Below are 20,450 nucleotides of genomic sequence, written 5' to 3'. Positions count from 1 at the left end.
GTTAATAGTATCCAGCTTCTCTCTCATGTCATCTGTTTCAATGCCTCACTGTGGCCCCTCACTTATTCATGCTCTTATTTAAGTTCTATCAGTTTCAAGACCGTCCTCCGTCTCCATATATGGCTGAAGCAGCTTCACTCATCATTCAAACACTTCTCACCTCAGAAGCAATCTTTATCTGTCTGACTAGTTTAACCCTTGTCGGACCAGAGGGAGGACACCTCACCAGGTGCTAGTTTCCTGGGGACACTCTTTCTGTGCATCTGCTAGAAAAACATTTTGGACAATAGTCCACCTCAGGTCTCCTCTGGGTTCCTCTGGCGGGAACACACCCGAGCTGCAGTTGATCAGCTCAGCTGGTGAACCCATTTCGTCTACTTTACAGCAAAGAGCCCCATCGTAGACATTGTTGCCCCCCAAAGGGGGACCCTGTTCTCATTGACACCATTTCTGTGAAACCCCAGCTCAGTGTGGTTGAAGACAATGACCTTTTGTGCTGTACGTTTACAGTATTTGTAATATATAAATTAAAGGTCTAATTAGTGGTTTTCATGTGTCCAGATATATTCATGTATTGTAGAAATCCAGGTATGTTTGACTCTTCAACATCTCAGCTTCTCTCTGTGATTTGTGTTCGGACTAATTTTCAGTTGAGGATGAAGTTTAGTGTCCTTCATCATTCTGCTGGATTTGGCTTCTCCCTCTGGTGGTCATTAGAAGACCAGAGCAACAATCCAGTTTATCCTCCGTGTTAACAGTCACTAGGTTTACATGCAGTCAATATTCGGGTTATGGTCAATATTCCGGTTTCTGAAACATTCGGAATAACCTGTTTACATGCGTGAGCAAAAGGAGGTAATCAATTGGGATATCCTGATTAAAACAGCGACGACGTGTCGACGCACGGAGAACGTCATGACGCAATGCGCGCCATCTCAGCTTCTTCTTCCTGTATCCAAAAACAACAATAACAACAGCAGCACGGCGGGTAATGAACAGCCCAGGGCGCTTAGGTGCTGGTGCTGACCCACCACCAGTATTTGACACTATTCTGTCTCACTTTCTTCATTAATGGAAGGCGACAACGTGAAGAAATAGGAAATGGAGCCGGAGCTGTGCCATCCATATCCATGCCACCTGCACTCAAAAGACCAAGATTCCTTGCGAGTAGAACATGTGCAGAACACAAATTAATGTTCCGTTCGATGGGGATATTCCGATAGGCGTATACATGACCAAATATTCAGGTTAGAAAAGCAGTAACCCAGGGGTTATATTCAGGTTTTTAAAAACCGGAATATGAGCATATTCCGGTTTTTAAAAAGGGTTATTGGTGTTTACTTGGCCGTGCACTGCCGGGTTATTGCTGTTATTCCAGTTATGAAAGGGTTACTTGACTGCATGTAAATGTATTAAGTGTCTCACTTCAACTTTTATTTAAGTCTGGAGAGCAACATTAAGTGTTTCTCATAATTTTGAGAGCTGAAGATGTGCCCGTGTCTTCCATACTAACAGAAATAAAGGTTTATCCAGCTTTCTGAAACCTTTCTATGATGTTTACATGCACATGCACAGGTACTGGAATACTCCAAATCTTGTTGTCATGGGGATCCTAGTTTTCAGTTCCATCCATTCATTCTGTGGATACACAGTTTTAATAGTGTAAACCAAAACTACAAGATAAAACAATCTGAAATATGTGTACACAGACAGTACGTTCTAAGTTTCCACTACAGATTATTAACAATACATAGTTTTAAAGCTTAATGGCACAATGTGGAAAATATTCGACAATGTTTGCCCTTTGACGACATTAGTGGTCTCAGTCAACATGACAGCTAATGTTTTGGTTATGTCTTACTTCATTGAGTTGCAATGCTTTTCATCAGGAAGCTGTGTCACACTGAGCCACAGAGCCTGAAATGGAGACAGAGGAAAGAAAGAGTTGGAGATATGGATGAGTGTCTCCAAATGGGAGTGAGAGTGATGTCCTTTCTGTCCTCGGTCATCTCTGCCTCATTAGATAAGATCAACTAACCAATGAGTGGTCCACCTCATTCCTCCGTGACCACACATGATCAGTCAAACACATTCCACCCTCATCAGTGCGGCCTCCTCTTGCTCACTTGTGGGTCTCCACTCTGTTAGGAGTAAACATTGACATCATTCATCTATGGCATGGAGAGACTGGAAAATTCAGATGTCTCTGTAATGGGATTTTCCACAGGATCAAATGACATATGATCATCTTTTCTTCCTCACTGTCCTCCACCTCTTTAGTCAGCTCCTCCATCTCTTCTCTAATCCTCCTTTTCATGGAGACACAGATGGATGAAGGAGGTATGCTATGACACTTCCGTGATGATTGATGGATTGATGAAAATATTCACTGCCTGTATGAGTGGATTCATGGACGGCTGAGGGAGAGAGTGCGGATAAACCACCTGTTCAGAAATGCAGGGTGCTACCCTCAGATTAAAAAGACATGAGCTGGAAATAATAGGCTGTGTGTATAAATAGCTGTGTGGTGCGTGGGAGCAAGGGAGTGTGTGTTGGAGAAAGAGGAAATGTGTTGCAGCGTGTTGAATGAGAGAATGGGGTGGATTAGAGAAGGATGTGTTAGCTGTTAGCATTTAGCTGCTGGTATCAGAGGATGGAAGCACGTTTTGTTGTGCACATTGTCACAAACATGTGCTTACATCATCATATTTTCTCAGATGACAATTACAGTTTTGGACATGAACACACACACACATGTGCACGCATGCGCACACACACACACACACATGCACGCACACACACACACACACACACACACACACACACACACACACACACACACACACACACACACACACACACACACACCTCTAAAACCAATATGTTAGTTTGGCTTTGATCACAGGATTGGGGTCTTATGTTAGTGGGACACATGACATATGGAGTGTGTGCGCATGTGTGTGTGTACTGTATATATTGCACACTTGGACTGGATCCTTACTAGAGTAGGTCCATATGGTCCATCTGGGCTCCTGTCCATTCAGACAGCATTTCCTGGTTCTGTGAGCCAATCAGGCGAGCCACTGAGTCCTGGCCAAATGATATTGCCAGACTTAAATGTCCCTGAAGATTTAGCACAGTTGTCACTTGTGGCGAAGCAGCAAAACCAGAATGTGACATAATTTGTGCTCAAGGAAGAATTACCCTTGATACAACTGAAGAATATATGGCAGTTATGGCAATATTCCAGACCTCAGTATTGCAGTGAAAATTCCACCAAATTTAGCCAGCTTCACAACTGATGGAGACACTATTTGTAATTAATGAAGTGAAAAGTGAACAAAAATAGTTCGTACTTAGTTCATTCAAAAATTCCTTCAATGTAACAAAAAAAAGCTGTGCATGACATGTCGACACTAACAATCCCATGAAGCCACGTGCAGCATTTTCTAAAAGCAAAAATTATGTTGATATCTGCACACCTGTCAGTCAACTTTCAGTTTGCTGCTTACTATAGAGCGAACTACTGAGTGCCTGTTATAAGGAAAAAAAAAATCAGCTTTTGAATCTATTGTTTTTGGTAGTTGTAGGTAGACTGACTGCATGAGGACAGACATGGGCAAAGAGAGGATGGTGTGTGTCATGGAGTGTCATGAGGAGCTGTGGATGAGTGTTACAGCTGGTTGGCTCTGTGGGGGCTTGACGGTGGAAGAGGGAAGGTGGCAGCTACCAGAGGAGCATGGAAGTGTCTCCAGGCTGTGACTGCAATATAGACACCTGTCAAACAAGACTGAACATGATGCTGTGTTTCAACTAATGCTGCTACAGTCTCACTCTGTGTCCTTTAAGTGTTAGGTGTTTCATTTTAGTCCACTTTCCATTTGCCGTTGATCTATTTTTGTGATACTTCTCTTTCTCTTGTGGAGTGTTCTTATCATTTAGTCCTTAATGTCTAATGTAGTGTTGTTCTGCTGCATCGTAACATCGTGTTTTTAGGTCAAATGGTTGGTTGGATAAATCCTTCAGGTTTATCTCCACTGCAGAATCTGCTGTTTTTTAGTCCCTTTCTGTCATTCTGTAGCTAATGAATACACTCCTAACATTAAATAATTAGCCGGTATTGGAGTGCCTTTGCAAACCTTTGATCTTCATACCCATTGACTTCACATCCTATTGGAGTGTTGTCTATGCAGCCGTCCTCCTTCATGTTCTGTGGCTTTTAATTTTGACAATAAGCCATTTGATGTTTACAATATTGCCTCAAATCCTCTCTGACTCTGCCTTAGAGTGTCTTGAACTCTGTCATAGTAAGTTGTTGCAAGGAAAGGAATATGTGTGCATGTGGATGTGTGTCTGTGTGTGCAGGGATTCAGGCCGTGCCACCGCCCACACTCCCTTAGCAACGGTTTCCCCGGCAACTCTTGTCAGGAGGCGAGTGAGACGCCAGTTAAACCGTGCAGGAGGCTTTTCGCAGCTTTGAATCCTGTGACGTTTCCCTGCAAGGCAGAGAGGGATGTGGAGAGGAGAGGAGCCTGTTTTAGGTTCACCCATCAGAGGCAGGAAATATGCAGACAGGTTGGAGGGGTGAACTTAATGTGGGAGTTATTGCATTGGTCCCATGGAAGTGACAGAATGCATGAAACAATGCTCACTGTCAGTAGTTCATATTTATGTTATCTGCTGTGGAAATTGACATTGCACAAAAGACTTTTAAAGAATATAAAAGAATACTCTACTCAAATCTGTCTCCCTGTAGACTTGAAAGGTGGCTGTACTCTACTTTGCTCAAACCATGTCACATTGGATTTCACTGATGACAATTTGCAAAATGTATCCATTGTCCATACCAAACCTCCAGCTCTTCCCTGTCCATCCATACCTACAGTATGTTTCAGTTATTCCTCTCCCATATATTACAGTCAGATGTACTGTTCCTGTGTTGTGCTGTTGCTCTCCTTGAGGCTTGGAGCATACTGAACATGTAGATGGACAACTGATGACTGTTGGACATCCAGCTGACCACAGTCGCTGTTCATCAGATGTTTTACAGTGACCTGTCGAGCCAACAGGAAGTTATTGTACAGTATGACCTCACAGGCTTTCATGTATGCTGATGCTGATCACCACTGGTACACCAGCGCAGAGTTAGGGGGTGCCTCCATCAGTAGCTTCTCCCCCCTGTTGAAATTAGAAGAAAAAACAAATCACATTTCTGCATTTTTATACTGTTAACAACATCAGGTGGTTAAAAGTAGTCATAGCTTGCAACAAAAGAAGCCAAAGTTGAATTTTATTATTATCAAGATCATGAACTGTATGTTCCTTCTCATCCATGAATCTCAGTATTGTGGAAAATGACTCAAAGGGCTCTTCTTTTGAGTATCACGAGTATCGCCTTTTTCCTTTTCTTCCGAGAAAAGCTTGTCCATCTGCTACTTCACGTTGTTTTACTCTCTGAATAAACCTTGATATTCAGAGCACTCTTCTTCCCAAATGTCAGAGTCATCGACCTTTTTCACAGCAGACACTTTGACGTGTCATGCAGCAAGAAAAGCACAGGAACCAGTAAAATTAACACAGCAATTAGTGATGTCATTAGTTCCACCTGTGTTTGACAAGTCAACATACTGTATCTGCTGTAAAAAAAACAAAAAAACAAAACACTTGTATCAGGTTTGTTGCAGTCCATGTGTTTTTCAGCTGTTGTTAAGACTGTCTTGGCATTGACGTATTGCAGTATTGGAAGGAACTGCAGCAAAAACCAAAAGTTCCTGAAGTGAAGTGGAAACGATACATCTTAAATCTTGAATACCTGACACATTTTGCCGTTAAATGAAAGTGGCTGTAGGGGGCTGACATTTCACCTTGTGTTCCGGCCTGTGTGAGTAGGGAGGACAGAGGCTTTCTCATGTGACTGCCGTTCTTAATGAAAGTGTGTTGTACTTGTAAAGTTTTGGCAGCGAGTGCAGCTTCTCTCACTGCACAGGAATGTGCGCTGAGAAGGTGAGCGTTACTATCGCATGACATCGGCTGCAAAGCCTCCCTGTGTAGTAAACTCAGGCGTCTCCCTGAGGACCGACAGGCTCCCTGTCCCCTGCGAGTCGTCTGCACGTACTCTTCCACACACACAAAGACAGAAGTGCACACAATATATCCACACAAACAGACACACACCTGAAATACATCTCTCCAGACAGGTTATTTAAAGTGTGTGCGCACATTGTTTTGGAATGTCATGATCTCCTACTTAGGGGAATGCTGTGTGTGTGTTACACACGTAAATTACACAGTGAGGTGCCTCTGTGTGTGTGTGTGTGTGTGTGTGTGTGTGTGTGTGTGTGTGTGTGTGTGTGTGTGTGTGTGTGTGTGTGTGTGTGTGTGTGTGTGTGTGTGTGTGTGTGTGTGTGTGTGTAGCTGGCAGTGCACAGGTTTGTCTGGAAAAAAGGACCAGCCAGTGTTGAACACGGTTTATTCTAGCAGGACTCCTGAAGCAACTTATTCCCAAGTCTGTTGTCCTTTCAGGGTAAATTTGGCCGAGAGTTTAAAAAGCCTCTAAGATAAAAGACATTCATCAGTGCCAGCACAGCCATTTAACTACAACAAAGGAAACAAGAGTACAACTAGACATCACTACAGCTGAGGTTGCCTTTTTACTCTAATTAGAACAGATTCAGCAAGTGCACCCTCTCACCAACCAGGTGTGAGGAAGAAAAATGAGGCAACGCACAAGACAAATTACACTGACTGTTTTAATTCAGATTTCTTTGTTGCAATTTGCTCATACAGCAGAGAAACAGATGACACGGTAGCTTAGATGTAAAGAGACTGAAAGGTAAGAGGTGCAGGATGTTGAACTGCCACCTGTGGATTTGTTGTAGGCAATTCTAAAGAAGAGCACCAGCTGTAGTGAACACCAGAGTGCCACTTACCACTGGCTGATTCAGTCTTTTTGACAAAGACACACAGTCCTCCACAGTGGTCCAGTGAGTTAGCTTCTTTCTCTAGCTGCATGAAGCATCCACTTTTGTTGTTTAAGGATGTAGTCGAAGTAATGCTTTTTTATTTTTTCAATGAGGTTTTTTTAAACTTTTCAGGTTGTTTCACCAGTGATGTAATAGCTGGTGAAAAAGCTTATGTCTTGTCATCTTGTCAAAGAGAAGTCCTACAGTATTATATGTGTGTGTGTGTGTGTGTGTGTGTGTGTGTGTGTGTGTGTGTGTGTGTGTGTGTGTGTGTGTGTGTGTGTGTGTGTGTGTGTGTGTGTGCGTGTGCGCGCGCGCGCGCGCGCGCGTGTGTGTGTGTGTGTGTGTGTGTGTGTGTGTGTGTGTGTGTGTGTGTGTGTGTGTGTGTGTGTGTGTGCGTGTGTGATGTAGAGCGAGAGCCTGCCTTCTGTTCTTAGTTACTGTATGCCATATTAAAACCACTCAGCATGTTGGTAACATAGATGTGTAGGGCTGTGTTCTTTCTCCCCATTTAGACAACAGCTGGAAAACTAATCAGAACCATCAACTTCTCGTTGATCCAGCAGTCACTACAGTGTCGTGATTTAAACTCCACCAGCTTCTCTCACTGATAACAAACCACACATGGATGTTGAACAGAAGAGATGGCGAGTTACCTGCCAACGCTGCTGCTAGACAAATTGTAGCAGCTCCGTCCTGCCAGCATTTGGCTGCTGGCTGTTGGCAGTTTAGCTGTCTTTGCATAGAAAAGAGCAATATGAATAAAAATGCGGAACTCCTTGTGATCTGCCTGATTAGACTGATTTTACTACCATCACACTATTACATCATGAGCTGTATTTAATCATGAAGCTGTGCTGCTGCTTTTACAGTGCAGAGGATCCCACAGGGACTAATTTGCTATCAGAGGGAATATATTATTGGAGATGAGGGAAGCCCCCAGAGGAGACTGTAAAAGCCTCAGAGACATGGCCCCGCCACGCTTCCATCACCATAAATCCAGGTTGCCCCTGTGTTTCTGTAATTACATCAGTGGACCACTGAGACACCGTGAGAACGGGCTCTGTGTCTGTGTGAGCAGCTATCCAGTCTTGTATATTGGGTCAGGTGTGTGACCCAATATAATTTTTCGATATAATTTCTTTTTCTTTCACTCTTTCCAGCCCTCAGTCTTTCTTTTCTGTATGTGTTTCCATCCTCCATTGTTCTCTCTCTCTGTGTTGATGGAGAACGATGGAGACTCCATTCTTATGGGAAGAATTCCTTTGCTATGCTGCACTGGCTCTTGTATTGTACAATGATATGGGAGTAAGGGAGATTGAGGTGTAGCAGACATTAAGAGACAATTTTCTAAAAATTCCTTTCACACCTCTTGCTTGCAGGATAATCCTGTGGAGCAGATAGGTGGATCTGAGCCCGTGAGCTCTCTGCAACCGTGTCACAGCTAAGCTCTGCAGATTGAGGGAATTAGCTGGAGTGCTGCTTATATTCACATTAATCAGCCATAATGGAACCAAACACTGCATTGGTTGAATTCACTGATTAGATCCTTTCCTCTGGGTGAAGGTGTGCAAGAAGGTGTGTATTTAGCAACTGACTTTTGCAGATAAATCATCTTCAGCCTTCAGATGTGCATCATCATCCACCATCAGTATCATTATGTTGACATTTGTTGACACCCTGCTACAAATGACATCAGAGCTCAGAGTAACTCATTTGAGATGTCAGAGAGGACTCTGAAGGGAACCCCAGAGGGTGGTTTTACCACTTGCTGCCATAGGCAGTTTCTAGAACCACAAAATCCAAATTTGGGCTCAGTGGAGGTGGACTGGGTAAAGCTGAGGAGAGCAATGAGCAATTGGCTGACTTTGACAAACTGCTTTCTATGAAAGCATTAGCCTGTCATTTAAGAAAACCTTCCTCGCTTTTTGACTTCATATATTTTTGATGGAAAAAAAGAATAATTTGCTACAGTGATGCAAAGTTTTCCTGCTTTCAGGAGATTAAAGGCCCAAATGAAAGATTATATTACACCATCAGTCAGTCTTATTAATGGAGACACATGTCAATGAAGAGCTGATGAGCACCAAGAGTCAATTAGCACCAACGTGCAACCCATTACGTTTTACACAGTCATTTGGATCAAATCTGTTCTCAAAGCTATTGGATGTACAAACAAAATGCAGTGGACACTGTTTCAGTGTTAGAGTCAGTGGCATGTAGACACTCAGACCCACCTAGATTGGATGATTTGTGTGTGGTCTGTCCTGAGGGGCAGTGGAGCTGAACTTAAGGGGGTTTCTGAAGGCAATCAAGTGTCTCTCTGGTGACAGTGAAACAGCAAAACGTAGCAGGGAAGTGTCCTTTTGGGCCCAAACAGTCCTGGTGACAAATGAAACTTGTTTTGGTAGCACGGCGGTAACACTGTCAGCTCACAGCTAGAAGGTCCCGGGTTCGATTCTCTCTGTGGGTGCTGGGGCGTGTCGTCCACCATGCCTTCGGTGCCTGCTGCTCGAGGAAAAATGGGCCTTTCTGTGTGGAGTTTGCATGTTCACCTGGGGTATCCTCCACAAAAAAACACCTACTAAAAACATTCAAGAAGATCACCGCCTGACCAATGGTGACGAGAAAGGAACTGGGTCCCCGGGCGCCACTGTCGGCTGGCAGCCCACTGCTCCTGGTCTGCCACGGAGGAAGGACTGACCAGGATGGGTCAAATGCGGAGGAATAATTTCACTGAAGCATGTGCATGATGTGTTGTTTGTTCTTCAAAAAGCATGGAATGTGCACGTGTGTGATTAATAAAGTAAAGTTCTTCTTAACATTGTCTAGTCCATGGCTCCATTATCAATTAGCCTGGGTTTCAATTTCAGTACCATACCAAATAAATACTGATACCATAGTTTGGGGACATATACGTTTTACCTTTTTCACTCAGCAAACTATGCCAAACTGCTCAATGCATGAGTAAAGAGTCAGGCTAGCAGGCCTCAGATGCAAACTTCTGATACTCGATGTTCGAGACACATTTTTAGTCAGTACATGAAAAGTATTGAAGTTCAGTCCCCAGCAACTGATCACAAAATAAGATGTGATGCAGACAGTCACAAATAATCAAATATAATTATCTTTCTTTTTCCTTTATCAATATACGATTATACCCCTGCTTTATTTTACACTTAGCCTGGGAAAGTGGCCTGATATGTGCCAACTCTCTTGATGGCCTAATCTGCACAGACAAATGCCAACTCCACAATCTACAGTCTTAAAAATCATCATTATGCCAAATTTAGGATTTGAAGTGGGCAATAAATCTGTTAATGCTTTCCTGGCTTTAGTTAGTAAAGTGAAGTCGCCTGCTTTCCTTACTTGAGAAGAAGCTCAGTGACATTTTGTGCAAAGTGCATGTGTGTATTTGCCCCAGCCATGATGACTGAACATGTCTGCTCGTCTGCTGATTGACTCAGAGGAAGCAGGAAGGTTTGTCACAGCAGCTTGATGCATGAGAATGAGTATTCCCAAAACATACCTTGGGAACACAATGACGACAGTCGCATCACTATTCTTTTTGTGTGTGAGAGAGAGAGAGAAACCTGCTGGTCTAAACATGCCTTGAGACATTTGTCTGTGTCACTCGTAGACTGAGGTTTGTGTGTGTCACCAGTGCAGATGGAAGCAAAGGGAGTGTGTGTTTGCATTAAGCAACATTAATGCTGATGATTGACTTTTAGCTGTGAGTCAGCTTTCAGCAGAACAGGATGAGTGAGGCCAGACAACCTGACGGGATTTCACTTGGTGTGTGTGTGTGTGTGTGTGTGTGTGTGTGTGTGTGTGTGTGTGTGTGTGTGTGTGTGTGTGTGTGTGTGTGTGTGTGTGAGAGAGAGAGAGAGAGAGAGAGAGAGAGAGAGAGAGAGAGCGCTTGTTGGCATTTAGCCCTCGTTCCCACCATCTCTCTCCGTGCTTGTGTAATTTATGAATGTAACGCTCGCTCGTTTACAGCCAATGCAATTTATGACCAAGTAAATCATAGAATGTGACAAGGCAACTGACGCTTTCCAATTTAATGAAAGATTTCCTGGGAACCGTGTGTTTGTTTGTGTGCGTATGTGTGTGTGTTCGTGTGTGAACCTGACAGATTACAACCTCCCACAGTTTGCATCTGCTCTCCCCCTCAGCTCTCTGTCATATTCCCCTCATTCATACAGCACACACACCCTCCCTGTGCTGTTTATTTGTTCAAGTCCTTCACACTACCTGTCGGTTGTTGTGATGGAGGACGGATTGTGTAGCTTTCCATTCACACTGTAACTCTACAAGACACTTGTTAATGTGAGTATGGAGCAGCATATTTTCTACGCATTCTGTGTATATGCTGAGTGTCTTTTCAGTGTCTTTGTACTATTCTGATATTTATTTTATATTTTAATGCTTTCCATAAAGCACATTTTATTGTTCCTCTCTGTATCTAAGCTCTGCTCCTGTTGATGTTTTCTGCTATTTTTCACAAACCTGGAAGCGCTGTAGGCACATTCTTCCAGTCTTTGCTACATTTATGGAATAGTGTGTTGCATATATAAGCTCTTCTGGCGGTTGTTCTTATTTCTGTCTTGTTCCCATGTGATACTGTTGTACAGACTGCTCTAGCAGCAGCCCACAGGGATTGTTACAGTTTTTTTCCCCATCAAATCTCAGATATATTAAATGGGAAATGGTCCACACACTCACACACACTGCTCTCATGGTTTCCCTCCACTGCTGCTGCAGACTCACCCATCCCTCTACTGTTGCCTTTTGTTGACACCTAGTGGCCAGACCTGGATCTGCAGGCACAATTTGCATTGAGTATTTACAGGAAAATCTGAATATACCGTGCTTCATGATTATTAACATCAGATCAACTGATTTTGCATCAAATTAAAAAGAAAGAGAGATTTTTTTTTATTTTTTGTATTTTCCCTCTCAGACACACTGTTGGCTGTTTGCAGCAGTGTGCAGCCAAGGGAGGCTTTTCGCCACAGGCAGTCCTCAACTCAATGTGTGTGTTTTTAATGTGCCCAAATTTTAGCAAAGCTAGCTGTGGTTGCATAACAGCAAGGCTCTTGTGCCTAAGAGCAATTATTATATAATGACATGTCTTATATAATGACAACAATAATTGCCTGTGGGTCGGAGGGTCAAGACAGGGCCCACACTAATTTACTCCTCTTTACTCATTCTGCTTGTCTTCATCTCTTATCCATTTCCAAAAGTTTTTATCTAAATGTTTTCAGAAAGATCATGCGAAGTGATGATTTTGGGCTCTGGCCTAGAGTAAGTTGGTCAACCCAAGTTATATCGTGACATTTGGAAGAGACAACTGACATGTTGCGAATTTTGCATTTATTTGTTTTGTCCTCTCATCCTTTCCTCCTCTACTCTTTCCTGTCCTCTCATCTCCTCTCCTCCTGTCCCTCTCTCCTCTCCTCTTCTCCTCTCATCCTGTCCTCCTCTCCTCTTTCCTGTCCTCTCATCTCCTCTCCTCCTGTCCCTCTCTCCTCTCCTCTTCTTCTCTTTCCTGTCCTCTCATCTCCTCTCCTCCCATCCTCCTCTCCTCTCCTCTTCTCCTCTCATCCTGTCCTCCTCTCCTCTTTCCTGTCCTCTCATCTCTTCCCTGTCCTCTCATCTCCTCTCCTCCTGTCCTCCTCTTCTCTCCTCCCCTCTCCTCTCCTCCTCCAGGCAGCTTCAGGAGCTACAGAAGCAGAAGGAGATGGAGCGTGAGCGTCAAGACAGGGAGCGTCAGGAGCGGGAGCGCCTGGAGCGAGAGATGCTGGAGCGTGAGCGACAGGAGCGTGAACGTCAGGAACGGGAACGTCAGGAGAGGGAGGCGCAGGCGGAGAGGGAGCGACTGGAGCGGGAGCGCCAGGAGCAGCAGGAGCGCGCTGAGCGTGATCTGATGGAGAGGGAGAAGGCGGAGAGAGAGCGGATGGAGAGGGAGCAGCAGGAGCAGTTGGACAGAGAGCAGCAAGACTGGGAGAGAGGGAGACGCATCTCCAACGCCGGTGAGTGATGCACTTTGGTTTCCTGCTTAAACACACACACACCTCCACGCACACAAAGGTTTGAGATTTTTAGGACCAATACTGAGACTTTACACAGTTTTCCTTATTTATAGTGTCTTAAAATTTGAAAATGTTCTTGTCACACTGGTTACACTCGTGTACTGCTTGTCAAAGGCAGACTGCATGCTGCATGGGTACAGCAGTTAACAGTGAATAAAGAATATTTTAATGAGGAGCTTTTTTCCACCATGAATTTCTCTTCAAAGTAAATGTTTTGAATGTGGGAAGTTTCTTGTATTAATCTCGTAATGCTGAAGTTTGGGCTGCATTGAATTTCAGTGTGTCCCAATTCCACACTGCATCCTAACTGTATACAGTATACTGCACATCAGTTGTCTTAGTATACTGTTTACGTAGTTAGAATTCAAAGAAATTAATGAGTGTATCTGTTTAACACTAACAGGAAATGATACAATACATGCTCTAATGCGTGTCAGACTGTGACTGTAGAAAGACAATGTCAATTACATTTTGTCAGACATCACATTATTTTTCCAAGGATGTGATAGTTTGTAAGTTTTCTTCTGTTAAATGCCATCCTATATTGTTTTAAATTTTGCTGCTTTGAGCAGCTCTTCCATTTCATTTGTGCATTGCATTGTGGGACAATAGGAATGAGAATCTCATGCCTATTCTAGTGCTTCCAATCACGAGAGCCTCCTGTAACAGTCCAAAAAGGCCACTGGATGAAGGACTTAAAGTATGAGAGGTGAACTGCAAAGCAGCATTTCCCAGTCAGTGCTAGAAATGTTAGCTTCCTCTGTAAGTGCTAAGCTACAGTCTGGCCCACACTCTGCTCATCTGCCCATAGGCTGGACAGGCGCAATGAACAGATTGCTTAGGCACTGGGGCATGGGGGAAATGAGTGTGTGAGTCCTTGCACATGACTTTAGGGATGAGTGCATTATGTTTGGAAGAGCGCTGCCAGCACCTACACCTGTTACACTCACACAACTTCTGACACTTTGCACACGCATCCAAAAATCTAATGAAGATGTAATGGTTTTGGTGTGCACAACACCTTGGCGTGGGTGGAAATTCTAATTTCATGATATCATACCCATTCTAAAAATCTCCAGTCTATTAACTTTGGTAATTACCCTTATCAGTGAGCTTAGAATATCTGAAGCTTGCAGCATAATAAGCTCATTTTGAAAGATTTTCATGTATACCCACAGCTCAGCTCAGTCTTTAGTTTAAAAGATGGCTGAAATGTTTTAACACTCTTAAGTTCAGCAGCAGGGACCAGGACAAACCCCAAGTGAAATACACTCTGATTTTAAGATGAAGCTGTAATGGATCAGGGCTGTGTGACAGGAGGTGTGTAAATCTGCTACATTTAAGGGCTGGGTCAGTAGGGAAAGCAGCGTTGTGTGACACGCTTCAGTGCCGTGCTCAACCTATTAGCATGCATGCATAAACACACACACACATGCAGACAGACACAGATCAGTGGTGTTACTCAGACGCTAAAAATATATCATCGAGGAGGATGCTGGTGAGACCCCGTGGATGTGTGTGTGTGTGTGTGTGTGTGTGTGTGTGTGTGTGTGTGTGTGTGTGTGTGTGTGTGTGTGTGTGTGTGTGTGTGTGTGTGTGTGTGTGTGTGTGTGTGTGTGCCCGCATGCTTGTAAATGCCCCAGGAAGCCATTTCACATGTCATGCACAATAACTCACAGAAAACAAGCACACCGGATCACACAGGAATGCAGGAGCACACACACATACACGTTCTGTTTGAACACACGAGTCTGTTGAGTTTGATGTGAGCTTGTGATTTGACAGTTAATGCTTTCTAGTCATGTTTTGCTCCTACGAGACGCCTGTGTGCGTGTGTGAGTGTATTTTAAACTGGACAGCTGCAGTGATTGCTACAGTTATACAGTAAAACTGAAGTTAATGAGGTGCCTGCTACTAACGTGTTTGAAGTGTCCCTGTGACTGTGAAAGCTGTGCACTGTCAGTGTTTTCCTAATCAGACAATTGACAGACAAATTATTGTGAGAGCAGCTGAACTGTTAAGATCGCTCTCACCCATTTTTCTGAACCAAGTCTTTGTTTTGTGGCTTCAGCACTCAGTTGTTAACTTTTTCTTGATGAGGCTCATTCGTTGAAACCAGTTTTGTTAGCGTCTTTAATTACAAACACTGCTGAGTGTGGCTAAGCATACTGAACGAACTGTTATTGAGGAAGAAGAAGTGACCTGCTGGACATATTTTTCTCACTTCAAAATGTGATGGTGACCCTCTTCTGGGTTGAGTTTTCTTTTACCTTTTCCAGCGGTTCATGAATCAGCTTTTCTCAGTGACTGTGTGCTTGTTTTTGAAAATGTAATTTTTATTTAAGGTGGTCTGGTGGATGTGCTTGACCACCAGGCTTTTCCTTTTTTTACCGTTGCTGCTTTTTATGTTGGAGTCATGTTGGTTTGGACATGAAGAGCTTGGCTGCAGTATGTCGTTGACATCTTCTCCTGTGTGTGCATGTGTGCTTAATATTCTTATGTGCACGTGCCCAGCTCACCGTGTAATCAGTGTGTTTTGATGGTGTGTTGATTATTGTGGAATGGCAGAGCAAAGCTGGGGCCTCTCAGTCACATGACCTGCCCAGAGCTACAGAGGGACAGAGAGAGAGAGAATGAACGAAGAGGGAGTGGTGGAATGATGCAGAAGAATGGAAAAGATCAGAGTTCAATGAAAGAAGAGAGAATGATAGAGACAGAGAAGAAGGTAGTGTGGTGTGGTGTGGTGGTGGAGAGTGGTGGGTTGATGAAAATGAAAGTGAAAAAGTCGGCAGAAGCCAGAGGAGGAAGTAAAGCGTAAAGGAAAAAGAGATGTGGGAGAGAAATTGTGTGTATAGCGGAGTGGAAGTCGGAATCAGCATTGGCTCCAGTTAGAGGAGGATAAATGGTAAATGCAGCGTGAGCCGTCAGAAAGTTCAACTGGGAGAAGCAAAAAGAAGTCACAGAGGAAGAGAAGTTGGAAAGGAGCCAGACATTCTTACAGATCCATCGGTTCATCTGTCTCATGACCACTGGTTAAGTGTTCATGGGAATTCCAGTACTGTTCCTGCTTTGTGTGTGTGTGACCCACCACACTCAAGTCAAGGCAGTGGTGTTTGTGAGAGAGAGAGTTTGTGTGTTACGTCTAATCATGCATGCTTGTACGTGCAGATTCGAGCCATGTCTGTGAGTTGGTGTGTGGTTTAGGTTTTCTTTGCAAGAAGGGGAAATGGGTGGAAAGGACATACAGTATGCCTTTAATTTCCAGCAGCTGACTAAATACACCACACCACACCATAGTATGGGACAGAAACAGTGCCCAGAAGAACATATCAGTGACTGCTAGAAAAACCAATCACTGAATGTTTCAAACCCAGGCACCAGAACTGCAGAAACATGTAGATCAGCTTCCATCAGCTAGCAAGGGGAAGTGGAGCAGAAGGTGAACAGAGGATTAACAACTTTACACCATCCCCACACACACACACACACACAGAAAACATATGGCACCTCCATACTACACCGTCCAGGCTACATTAAGTGCTAGAGTGACACATAGACACAATCAAGGTAATTGGTTAGAGAGGGCTCAACTCGACTGGGGTAGACACATAATGAAACAGAGGAGGGACTTAGGATAAAATCACTGCAGTTAAATGATATGAGACAGTAAGTCCTCCCACCCACTCCTTGTAAACCCCATTAAAAACAATATAGAAAGGCGTTATTAAATACCACTGTGATTCCTAAAGTAGAGAGGTGGGTGTGTAGCAGAGGCATAATTACAAAAGAAATGGCCCATGATAAAAAGAGGTTAGATAGTAAGGATTAAAAGAACAAGGCCACCAACAAAACCCAACAACTCTTCAATTACTCTTTGAAGGAGGTAACATGAGAATGTGACACTGGTAAACCTGCCCCAACACTACCCACTGTACTGGAAATATACTGTAAAGAACGAGTCAAAACATTACACAAGATAACACTTAAGACTCACTGTAGGAGACAGAGGAGGGATGGGTTGACCTGCACCATCACCAAGAACACCAGCCTCACTTTAACAAGATATCAGCATTTATATAACAAGGCTGAGAGTAATTTGCAGTGTAATAATACTAATGATGGTACGTTAGCATGTTCACCAGGATTCTCAATCATAGCTCAGTATGGTAGCATGCTAACCTTTGCAAATGAGCACTGAACACAGAGTACACCTGAGGCTGATTGGAGTGTCAGTAGTTTTGCAGATATTTGGTTGGACAGATTTAAATGTACACCTGGTGATGGCATAAGATGAAAAGTCGGGGAATCACCAGAGTTATTAGAATTCATCCTGAGCGGGACATGAATATCTAAACCAAATGTTATGGCAGTCCATCCAATAGTGGTGGAGACATATCACTCAAAACCACACAGGTGAGCCTCATGCTGGTGCTCGAGAAGAAGTGAAGGGCTCACCAAGGCACACGTGATTCATCCTCAGGAGACCTGGATGTGTGTACAGACTTCATGGTAATCCATCAAGTAGGTGTGGACCAACTAACAGACCAACATTGCCATCCATAGAGCTAGCAAGGCCAAGAACATTTCCAAATTGATTCTATTTAAATGAATTTGCATCAGACAGCTTGTCCGAAAATAATGAAGTAATGGGAGACTGAGAAGCTTAGTACCAAAATGAACCTTTTCTTAAACTCAGTGGCTAAATCAAAAACATAACTTGGTTAGTGTCCAACTTTTTCCACTATACAGTTATTCGCATTCTACTCACAAGGATGCAGAATTCACCAGAACAGTCCTGTAGTCCTGACCTGCAGTAAGCACCGCTGTGATCGCTAGAAATCTACACAAGCACAGTATCAGACATTCATTTATCTTTATCTTCTCACCATTATACTAAACCAGAAGTGAATGTGTTTAAAGCAAATTCATGCTTTGGCTGTGTTTGGCAGTGTCCCTTAGGACTGAATTCTAGCAGTCATTGCAGAGTGCAAGCAGGTCTCTAATAAAGTAAGCTGTCATTGTCAAAACTGCAATAATGGCAAACAAATGTGGCCTAAAAAGGTTAAAGATAAGCTGCAAGTCTTCATATGAGCACAAGTTGCCATGTGTCACGATGCCAGTTAAACTGACTGATAAAAGACATGTTCATGAATTCATATGCCTCTTCTTTCCAATTAATTTTCAGCAATATTCTGCCACAAACCAGGTTGAAAAGCAGCAGGGCTGATGACCAGAAGCTTTAGAGGATGATCAAACTTTGAAGCATTTGAACTGGAGCATGTAGGGATTAAAAAGCTTGCTCAAAGAGGCCATGCACACATGCACACACTCAATTTAGTTTACCTGCGTTTTTCATTTTTGAATGGGATTTTTGTCTCAGAATGAAGTTACTCTTTCAACTGTTGAATCTGTTATTGGCATGCTTTGATCTGATAACGTCATATGAAGTGGTTCGTGTTGGTTCTTTGGGTAAATGTGGTTGAATTGTACATATGACTTGCTGCCCTCTGCAGATTGGACAGGCTTCTTGATGTGATGAGTTGCATCTATTTGGTTTCTGTTCTTTGGCTGTGTGCTACATGGTAAACTCTTGCTCCTCTGAATTTTCCTCCTCAGTCCATTTGTTTTCCCCTCTTCTCTTGCAAACAAGGCTATGAAAGCTTTGTGTCTCTGGATCTGTCCACAGTGCTAACACCTGTCCACTAACATAATAGCGTCACCTCAGCTCAAGAAAATACACAGAACTTTGAAAAAACTTTGGTATAGCTCTGTGCCGGTTTTTCCTGCTTCACCTGCCCCCTTCTCTTTTTTCCTCCCTCCCTCCTTCCTTCTCTCTTTCCTGACCTGCTGTCTTTCCCTCTGTGTGCATGATGGCTGCTTCCTTCTGGCCTTCTTTCCTTCCTTCCGTCGCCTCCTCCCCTCTGTCCTGTCTTGTCCTTGGTTTGTCTTTTCACATGGCGTGCCTCTAGCCTTTGAAAGCACCCTGTACACTCCCACGCCTCAGGAGTATAGCAGGACATCCTCCACACCTGTATCTCCATCCACGCCCACCTACCCAGCTCCTGGGACGCCGTCACCCTCCTCCACCACTCCCCCAACCCCGCCTCTAAGGCATTCGGCCTCCCGATTCGCCACCTCACTTGGTTCTGCCTTCCATCCAGTCCTGCCTCATTACGCCACGGTACCAAGGCGACAGCAAGCCTTTCCCCAAGCCCCGCCCCCTGCTCCAGCCCCTGTCCCGGCTCCACCTCCTCCACCCAAGTCTGTGGTGTGGTCAGCGTGCAACTTCACTCCCCTGCCCCCCTCACCCCCTGTCATGATAAGTAGCCCCCCTGGGAAGGCTGCCGGTCCGCGGCCGCTCATCCCCATCGCAGCACCTTCCCCTCTCACCCAGAAGCCCCCCTCGCCGGCCCCCAACGGCCCACCCATGTTCCCCGCACCTTCTCCTGTGACCATCCCTCACAGCCACACCCCTATCGGTATTGCCTGCCCCACCCCACCTCCCCCACCCACCCCACCACCTCTCCCCTCCCCCCTAGCTCCCCCTCCGTCTTCCTCCTCCGTCTCGTCTCCCCCCTCCTCATCCCAGGCTCCTGGTGTGCCCTCTCCTTCCACAGCACCCCCTGCTGCTGCAGCCGCCGCCACCTCTGCCTCTGCTGAGCACCTCTCCCTCCCCGTGGGCCTGGGCCTGTCGGGGCCAGGGGAGTCAGACACAGCTACAGGCCCAGAGCCCCACCCGCCTCAGTGGGGCCCCACCTGTCAACCCCAGCCCCATGGTAAGGCCTCCAGTCCAGACTCTTGTCTCTCTCCCCTCTGCCTTTCACTGCTTTCTGACTCACACACTAACAGGGGGGCTGTTGAACACTGTTGGATCTGTTACCTCGTTACTGAACGGGCCACAGCACAAAGTGAGTCCCATAATACAGCAATACTGCTGGGCAGTTCCTGATATTAAAACTGCTTTTCAGACCTGTTGAGCGTATTTGTCAGTCTCATCGTCTGCATGTATGATCATGTGCTTGCTGCTTAAAGGTGCCGGCCGGCTGACTGTCCGGCCTTTCAGCGTGGCATGTCTGTGTATTTGATAGGTTTCTGTTGTTGCGTGGATACAGATCACTTAGGTCTGCACACAACTGCTGCCTTTTTCATCTCTCAGTCGTTTTTCTTTCATCAATCTATTTCTCAAGGTTCAGCATTTTGTTTCTCCTGTGTTGATCTTATTATTGTTCTGTTTGATTTTCCCTCATTTGTCTCTTCACTGTGTGTCCTAAAATCAGTGTGCAGTCAGGCAAACTTACTGAGTCCCCTCCCCGTATCTAGTCACATCAGGATGCTCTCTCTGAGTAAGACCTCAGTGGATCATTGACTATCCTATGAGCATTCAGATTCT

At 44.4% G+C, this 20,450-nt stretch overlaps 1 protein-coding gene across 6 annotated transcripts in view; it reads left to right on the top strand.

The window, feature by feature from the left end:
* The window catches only part of enah (ENAH actin regulator), a 126,208-nt gene that overhangs the window by 91,740 nt on the left and 14,018 nt on the right, over nucleotides 1-20,450 (top strand). For 3 of the 6 annotated variants that reach the window (XM_070987114.1, XM_070987113.1, XM_070987115.1), the window contains 2 exons: nucleotides 12,678-13,000; nucleotides 19,030-19,836. In XM_070987114.1, the coding sequence (XP_070843215.1) occupies nucleotides 12,678-13,000; nucleotides 19,030-19,836 (1,130 nt within the window). The remainder of the gene's footprint in view (nucleotides 1-12,677; nucleotides 13,001-19,029; nucleotides 19,837-20,450) is intronic. The other 3 variants (XM_070987118.1, XM_070987117.1, XM_070987116.1) reach the window with 2 other exon arrangements.

The sequence above is a fragment of the Chaetodon trifascialis genome, chromosome 19 (assembly GCF_039877785.1).
Source record: "Chaetodon trifascialis isolate fChaTrf1 chromosome 19, fChaTrf1.hap1, whole genome shotgun sequence".
NCBI lineage: Eukaryota > Metazoa > Chordata > Actinopteri > Chaetodontiformes > Chaetodontidae > Chaetodon > Chaetodon trifascialis.
Note: the sequence above shows the minus strand (reverse complement) of the source record. Positions and strands in the feature narration are given on the sequence as shown.